Raw genomic sequence first — 8,713 nt, 5'->3', positions numbered from 1 at the left:
TCGAATTCCTCTAGGCTATTCTCTCTTCCACTATCGTCGTGCGTGCCACTGGTACTGTATAAATCTCTATAGAACTCCTCAGCCACTTGAACTATCTCATCCATATTAGTAACGATATTGCCGGCTTTGTCTCTTAACGCACACATCTGATTCTTGCCCATTCCTAGTTTCTTCTTCACTGTTTTTAGGCTTCCTCCGTTCCTGAGAGCCTGTTCAATTCTATCCATATTATAGTTCCTGATGTCCGCTGTCTTACGCTTGTTGATTAACTTAGAAAGTTCTGCCAGTTCTATTATAGCTGTAGGATTAGAGGCTTTCATACATTGGCGTTTCTTGATCAGATCTTTCGTCTCCTGCGATAGCTTACTGGTTTCCTGTCTAACGGCGTTACCACCGACTTCTATTGCGCACTCCTTAATGATGCCCATGAGATTGTCGTTCATTGCTTCAACACTAAGGTCCTCTTCCTGAGTTAAAACCGAATACCTGTTCTGTAGTTTGATCCGGAATTCCTCTAGTTTCCCTCTTACCGCTAACTCATTGATTGGCTTCTTGTGTACCAGTTTCTTTCGTTCCCTCCTCAAGTCTAGGCTAATTCGAGTTCTTACCATCCTGTGGTCACTGCAGCGTACCTTGCCGAGCACGTCTACATCTTGAATGATGCCAGGGTTCGCGCAGAGTATGAAGTCGATTTCATTTCTAGTCTCACCATTCGGGCTCCTCCACGTCCACTTTCGGCTAACCCGCTTGCGGAAAAAGGTATTCATTATCCGCATATTATTCTGTTGTGCAAACTCTACTAATAATTCTCCTCTGCTATTCCTAGAGCCTATGCCATATTCCCCCACTGACTTGTCTCCAGCCTGCTTCTTGCCTACCCTGGCATTGAAGTCGCCCATCAGTATAGTGTATTTTGTTTTGACTTGACCCATCGCCGATTCTACGTCTTCATAAAAGTTTTCGACTTCCTGGTCATCATGACTAGATGTAGGAGCGTAGACCTGTACAACCTTCATTTTGTACCTCTTATTAAGTTTCACAACAAGACATGCCACCCTCTCGTTAATGCTATAGAATTCCTGTATGTTACCAGCTATTTCCTTATTAATCAGGAATCCGACTCCTAGTTCTCGTCTCTCCGCTAAGCCCCGGTAACACAGTACATGCCCGCTTTTTAGCACTGTATATGCTTCTTTTGTCCTCCTAACCTCACTGAGCCCTATTATATCCCATTTACTACCCTCTAGTTCCTCCAATAACACTGCTAGACTCGCCTCACTAGATAGCGTTCTAACGTTAAACGTCGTTTGTGATTGGTGCCTGTCAAATAAGTTTCCATTAGTCGATGACCCCTATATCACCGTTGAAATAAAGAGGCGCTTCCTAACTGGGTGGTGGCTTTTAATTGCACAAGTTGGCGTAGGTGCAATAGAAATTACATATCACTTCTGACATACGCTCCCACAGCACAACTTTCGAATCGCAGCTTTCTTTGCTTGGTTTGCCGGGTTGTCGAATTTTTCTTATTTATGTTGTTTTATTTCTATTGCCGATGTACAAACGCATATACAACTATTTACAAGGGGAAAAGTTAGTGACAAACGCGCAGGCTGGTACAAAAGTGACAGCTCCAGTAAAGTCTTACTGCGGCAGTCACTGGCATTTATTGCGAATGATCGTGTCCATTTATGTATTTTCTTTTTCTCAATGCACCTATTGGTGGTGCATAAGGTAGTGCAATCGCGGAGCCAGTATATATAAGCTCAGTGTGTAGAGAAATTGAGACTGAACGTTGTTTTATGGCTTTACGGCACATAACTGTATCAGCAACATTATCCGTGTGGTGTATGGCGCCTGATCGAGGCTACACAAGGCCCCTGCGCTAAAAATTCGGTCTAGGGTTATGTGAACGGGCAAAAAATTCACCGACGATAAGGTACCCCTTAACGCGAAATTTGAGCGCAGCTCTATACGTGTTTTCATTTCGCAATATATTAAGGCAAATGATTTGAGAGAGGCATGTAGCAGATTCGGCAAAAGTGGAAAATCTGATCTGCAGGTCAAACACGTAGACTTTTATACATGGGTCGTGGACGGTTCCAGAGTAATCGGCGATGCCGCGTGGCTTCCAAGAAGTACTACACAATTCGCGTCGCGCATACAATCAGATTTCAAAACTGCAAACCATGACAATCAATCGATGCGTGCCGCCATTGTGGAGTGGGGTCGAGCTTGTTTAAGCTAGGACGCTGGTTGCCAGCGCGGTAAAATAGGCGAAGCAGCGGTGTTAGGAATGGCCTGCCGAGGTTCCAACATGTAAACTTTCTCAGCCAGCTGCAGCAGCAGAGTTGGCGTTTTCTGGGAAGCCACCACCATCCTCTAGCCGAACGGCGCCACTAAGTCTACGGTGTGCGGAGGACAATACGCCGCGTCAGCGACTCTCTGTCGCGGAAAGGCCGAGATGAGTTCGACGAACTAGGCTTTGTTACTGAACCCGCCACCACCGATCTGGTCTGCCGTGAGCGGGGGAGTTCCCGAGGGAAGGTAATTGGCGGCACCTCTCCACGCGCCTTTCAAGACGTAAGCCCCGAGTTCTGCGAAGCCCGTCTCATCTCGGTGGGGGCAGTGAAACCAGTGCGTACGCGTGTGTGTAAGCCCTGCCGGTCAAAGGCGGCTCGGCTTCGATGACTGGTCGAACGGTTGCCTCACCTAGGGATCTAGGGAGCACGGAGTGTTTATAAGCAGCTGTTTGTGGGCTGCTAGGGTGTGCTCTGCGATCGTGCTCGTGAGTTGAGTGCTCGTGATCGTGTTCGTCCTCTGTGATCGTGCTCGTGAGTTGGGTGCTCGTGATCGTGTTCGTCCTCTGTGATCGTGCTCGTGAGTTGGGTGCTCGTGATCGTGCTCGTCCTCTGTGATCGTGCTCGTGAGCTGGGTGGTCGTGATCGTGTTCGTCCTCTGTGATCGTGCTCGTGAGTTGGGTGCTCGTGATCGTGTTCGTCCTCTGTGATCGTGCTCGTGAGTTGGGTGCTCGTGATCGTGTTCGTCCTCTGTGATCGTGCTCGTGAGTTGGGTGCTCGTGATCGTGCTCGTCCTCTGTGATCGTGCTCGTGAGCTGGGTGGTCGTGATCGTGTTCGTCCTCTGTGATCGTGCTCGTGAGTTGAGTGCTCGTGATCGTGTTCGTCCTCTGTGATCGTGCTCGTGAGTTGGGTGCTCGTGATCGTGTTCGTCCTCTGTGATCGTGCTCGTGAGTTGGGTGCTCGTGATCGTGCTCGTCCTCTGTGATCGTGCTCGTGAGTTGGGTGCTCGTGATCGTGCTCGTCCTCTGTGATCGTGCTCGTGAGCTGGGTGGTCGTGATCGTGTTCGTCCTCTGTGATCGTGCTCGTGAGTTGAGTGCTCGTGATCGTGTTCGTCCTCTGTGATCGTGCTCGTGAGTTGAGTGCTCGTGATCGTGTTCGTCCTCTGTGATCGTGCTCGTGAGTTGAGTGCTCGTGATCGTGTTCGTCCTCTGTGATCGTGCTCGTGAGTTGGGTGCTCGTGATCGTGCTCGTCCTCTGTGATCGTGCTCGTGAGCTGGGTGGTCGTGATCGTGCTCGAGCTCTGTGCAGTGTGTTTGGAGCTTCGGGCTCATTTGCTGTATGCTTCGTCTTGCATGCTCCATTTGGGAGTCACGCTAGGCTGTCGAATGTATCCCCCGTTTGAATGTAAAAATATGTAAATAAACTCTGCTCGCCTAGTCCTGTCCCCCCCTCCAATGTCCTCCCAGTACGTCCGACAACTCCTACAACCGGATGCCAGCGGTGGGATCGTCCTCAAATCCTACAACTGAATGGTAGCGGTGAGATCGGCCTACGGCTCGTAGATCGGCCTACGATTCGTAGACAGCAACGGCAGCTCACGGACTTTGGCCATGGTGACTGACGGGTATCCCGATCAAGTTGGAGGCGACTTGGAATTGACCACCTCTTGCAACTGACTGGATACTGCGGAGAAGGACTGGTGATATGGTGCTGCTTCAGTGGGTAAGCGTTTGGTTTTGGCTGTAAGATTTACCAGGCTTCAATTTCTCTGTGTTTGTAGATTCGATTCGCTGGGGATCTTTTACTTGTATTCTGATTTGCGTGGGTATCGCAGCAAGTATTGTGTGACAGCAGAGCCAAAGCTTAAAGTAGCGACCATGGTCCTATTGTGTTTGACGAGAGCTGACCTGTTGTGGTTGTGTGAAGAGCTCACGGTAGACGTAGAGGAGGACTTGACGGAAGCAGAAATTCGTAAGACCATTTTGCAAAGTGGCAATGATTGGAAACTCATTGAAAAGCTAGGTAAACGAATTCTAAACAAAAAACAGGAACAGGAATCAATTAAGCAAGAACGCCAAGAGCGCGAGCGAAAACGCCAAGAGCGTGAGCAAAAACGGCAAGAGCTTGAAAAAGAAATGGCAGCAGTGAACAAAGAGATGCAAGATTTGCAGCAGTCAAACGTACAAAGTCAACAGCGGCTTGAGGAATCTGTAGGCTGGACGCAGCGAAAGTGGGAGGAAGTCGATAGCAGATTTCAGTCGAAAGCCGAGGAAAGTAGCAGTACCTGTAAGATTAGCCGCACGTTCATGGGTGAACTCGAAGTGCTAGTGGGTACGGGCGCCCTGTTTGAAGTGAAACGGGGCGCCCGTACCCACTGCCTCACCACGCGGGCAGTCAGCGGCGGAGCGTACACAAACTCGATCGCACTCCGCAATGCCGACGTGTCACGGGGTCAAACGCATACAACACGCGCTAAGAAACCTCCGCCGTAGCGCCTAGGCAGAGTCAAATATTCAAGGAGCTAAAGCCCCCAATTTTCTCTCTCACACCCGCTCTTACTCGCGTCTGCGCACAAACGGCTGGCGATCCCTCTAATGGACGTCTCGTATTACTAGAGTGCCTAGTATCACGAACATGGAGGAAGGAAACTCAGGAGAAGCCCTGACGTCTCTTTGTGAAGCTAAAGTGAAGCCGGAAGTTGGCGTTGCTCATGGCGTTGCTCCGTCTATCGGGCCAGCTCGCCTCTCTTTACTTTTCTCGCGAAACCACGCCGCGCTGCGCACAACCGGGCTGCTCGGACGCGCGCGCTCCGCAGCAATATTAAACAATCGCGATGTTTCATTGCATTGCCGCTGCCGAAGTCATGTTAAAAGAACTTCATAATGAACTTCGCAAATCGGGCCGTGAAGTCGAATCGGCTGCTTTTACTGGCTTTCATGAAAATATACACGCCTTATAAGACCAGCGAACTGAACTGTTCTTATCAGCCGCAGGTACCGGCCGCTGTCCAGTTCTTTCGTGTTTTTAAAAACAGGTCACCTATCGCTGCCTTCTACTTGCTTTTCTCTGCTTGGGCTTCCTGGGGCCCTCAGACGGACTTGCGAGCTAGACGTTTGGCGATACGAAAAGAATGTACGCTTTCTCACCGCACTGCAAGAACGCACTGGAGACACGTACGACACACCGACTTATTTGCGATCCATTTGGAGTTTATGAGCACAAACACATTCTCGCTTGTGGAGTTGTCGTGGTTTATTGAACGAAATTCGGGTGGCCGCGCATCACTACGACAGCGCGCCGGCGAGGAGGCAGAATGCCATTTCTGACTGCGCGTTTAGATTCATTGACTGCGGCCTGAGGTGCCTTCTTACCACGGTAGGTGAAGCATGACGGAACCAAAGTTTTGCGATAGCCGGCGCACAGTGCTGAACAGTATGCATGTAGAACCGGCCTACGTGCGACCAGGGAACAGCCGTTTGATGTGTTCGCAGGCGTACGTTCTGTGAAGCCTTGCCGACTCTTGCAGGGCATCCACATTACCGACTGTGACATCACCCCCGTCGGAAAAAGCACCTTATTTTTTTTTTTATTCAGATACCCTAAAGGCCCTTATGGGCATTACATAGGGGGGGGGGTTAACAACAGGAAATTTCAAACACAAATACAGAACACCGTGGTAAAGATCACCGAATACAACAAAAAAATATAAAAAGAGAAAAAAAATGGAAAGAGAATTGCATACATGATGAAAACAACAACAATAACAACACTCCGTACAAAGCATGTAGATACACTTACAATGCGTCAAAGGCATAAAATTCTGCTTTTACCCAACATGCGTAAAACTGCGCTTCAAATTACTAACAAATGAGTCATGATCACGTATAGAAGCAATTTCTTTTGGCAGCTTATTCCAGTGATGAATAGCTAGAAAGAGCGGTGATTGTCGCAGGAGATTCGTACGTGCAAACATGGGACGCACTTTGAAGGGATGGTCGAGGCGGGGAAAAATTTTTTGTGGGGGTTTGATATGGGATGCTGTAAAGGATGACGGGGTATGATACAATCTGTGGAAGTGGGAAAGCAGTGCTAACAGTCGTCGTGTTTCTAGAGACGGTAATTGGAGGGACTCTTTGATAGCCGTGATGCTGGATGTTCTAGAGTATGTTTTAGTGATGAAGCGTGCTGCTTTATTTTGTAAAGATTCCAGCTTGTTTATTAGGTAAGTCTGATTTGGATTCCATATTATGGAAGCGTATTCAATCTTTGAGCGAACTAGAGCTGTGTAAGCTAATAATTTAGTTGACTCATTTGCTAAATACAAATTTCGCCTAATGAATCCAAGTGTTTTATTTGCTTTCGAAATTATTTCATCAATGTGATCATTCCATGTAAGGTTAGAAGTTAAATGGACTCCCAAATATTTTAATGTAGACACATTCTCTATGCATATGCTGTTCATAAAATATGAACTTAAGTGAACGTTACTGGCTCTGCTAAATGTCATTGTTTTAGTTTTAGAAACATTAATTTCCATTTGCCATTGCTCGCACCAAAGTGAAATTTTGTTTAGGTCGGCCTGTAAAATATTAGTGTCTTCAGAGGTGATAATTTGTCTGTAAAGAACGCAGTCATCTGCAAACAATCGAACTGTTGAGGTCAGGTTGTTACTGATGTCATTAATGTAAATTAAGAATAGGATTGGGCCAAGTACGGATCCCTGAGGAACGCCACATTTAACTTGTGCTAAAGCGGAAAAGTGATCATTTACGGAAACAAATTGGTAGCGATTGGTTAGAAAACTTGAGATCCAATTAATAATTTTACCGTGTATGTTAAGCCGGCTAAGTTTCATCATTAAGCGAGAATGGGGAACTTTATCGAATGCTTTCTTGAAGTCAATAAATATGGCATCGATTTTTATGGAATCGTGAACAGCTTGATGAAGATCAGATATAAGTTCAAAAAGCTGTGTTTCACAAGAGCGTCCTTTCTGAAATCCATGTTGATTGTTAGAAAAGAAGTTATGTTCAGATAAATATTTCATAACTGCGGAAGATATGATATGCTCAAGTAATTTACATGGAATACTAGTCAAGGATATAGGTCTATAGTTTGAGGGCACTGATCGGTCACCTGATTTATAAATGGGAGTGATACGACCGACCTTCCAGTCATCTGGTACAATTCCTGTATCTATTGATTGCTGGAAAAGGGCGGCTAATATGGGAGATATTATAGGTTTAGTCATTTTAAGCATCTTTGTGCAGATGCCGTCTGGACCTGGCGCTGAGTTATTCGAAAGTCGATCGATGGCCGATTCTATTCCCTCTGGTGTAATTATGAGATCATTCATAGATGAGTTAATTGAAGGAAACGTAAGGTCAGGTGTAATTGGATTTTCGTTTGTGAATACAGAGCTGAAAAACGAGTTTAATTCAGTCGCAGCTTCAGATGGTGAGAGTAGCTCACCGTTATTAACGATTGGTATAGTGGATTGAGAAGAGTGTTTAGGGTTAATTACTGTCCAAAACTTTTTCGGATTGTTCATTATCATGCTGACGATGTCACCGTTAAAAAACTTGTCTTTAGATGCTTCAATTTCAGCTTTACATTTATTTGATTGTTCTCGGTATCGCTGCCAATCACCATCCGAGTGGGACAACTTAGCTTTAGAGTAAAGGCGTTTCTTTTTATTTATTGCTCTCTTTACTTGGGACGTGAACCATGTGCTCTGTGTTGATGACGTTATTCTAATTTTGGGAACGTGCTTTTGTTTCAGTTCAATAAGCTTTCTTCGGATAGCGAGCCAGTTATCATTTGTATTGCGATAAGCCATGGTTTCCAAGAACCACACAGAAAAATATGACAGCTCTGTAAGAATCGCGTCGATATTTGCACGGGAGTAATCGTAAATAGATTTCGTTGCCTTTTCTGGTTTACTACTTTGTAATTGGTATTCACAGTGTACTACGTTGTGGTCGCTAATACATTCAAGGACGTGAACAAGCATATTTTCCGGTTCGGTTGTGAGAACTAGATCTAGAATAGCGTTTCCACGTGTTGGTTTGCAAACTATTTGATGCAGATCAAATGAACAAAGAACATCGAGAAATTCCTTGCATTCGCTCTTCCTTGCGCAACCTAGGGGCGTACACGTCTGCCAATTTATTGTGGGGTAATTGAAATCGCCAGCAAGGATTATAGGTGAAGTTGGATACTTGTCTTGGATTAAAGTTAGGGAATGATTAAGACTCTCGATGAATTCAGAAGTAGCATCAGGCGGACGGTAACAGACCCCGACTGCGCAAGTCACAGAGGGACAGACCTGAAGTGAAATCCACAAAATTTCAATATTTGACTGTGTGTCAACAACGCGAGCACGTAGATTAGATTTCACGGCAGCTACAACAC

The 8,713-nt window shown here is 46.3% G+C and overlaps 1 protein-coding gene across 1 annotated transcript; it reads right to left on the bottom strand.

Moving 5' to 3' along the window:
- Nucleotides 1-5,838: 5,838 nt before the first annotated feature.
- Nucleotides 5,839-7,060, bottom strand: LOC126539584 (uncharacterized). The gene has a single exon (XM_050186469.3). The coding sequence runs from the start codon at nt 6,834-6,836 to the stop codon at nt 6,126-6,128; it is 711 nt and encodes a 236-aa protein (XP_050042426.1). The 5' UTR covers nt 6,837-7,060; the 3' UTR covers nt 5,839-6,125.
- Between the last annotated feature and the right edge of the window lie 1,653 nt (nt 7,061-8,713).

This window comes from Dermacentor andersoni, chromosome 11 (assembly GCF_023375885.2).
Source record: "Dermacentor andersoni chromosome 11, qqDerAnde1_hic_scaffold, whole genome shotgun sequence".
Taxonomy (NCBI): domain Eukaryota; kingdom Metazoa; phylum Arthropoda; class Arachnida; order Ixodida; family Ixodidae; genus Dermacentor; species Dermacentor andersoni.
Note: the sequence above shows the minus strand (reverse complement) of the source record. Positions and strands in the feature narration are given on the sequence as shown.

Bases quoted from the DNA above. Each gene is read 5' to 3' on its own strand.
- LOC126539584 (XM_050186469.3), bottom strand. From the start codon at position 6,836: ATGGAAATTAATGTTTCTAAAACTAAAACAATGACATTTAGCAGAGCC.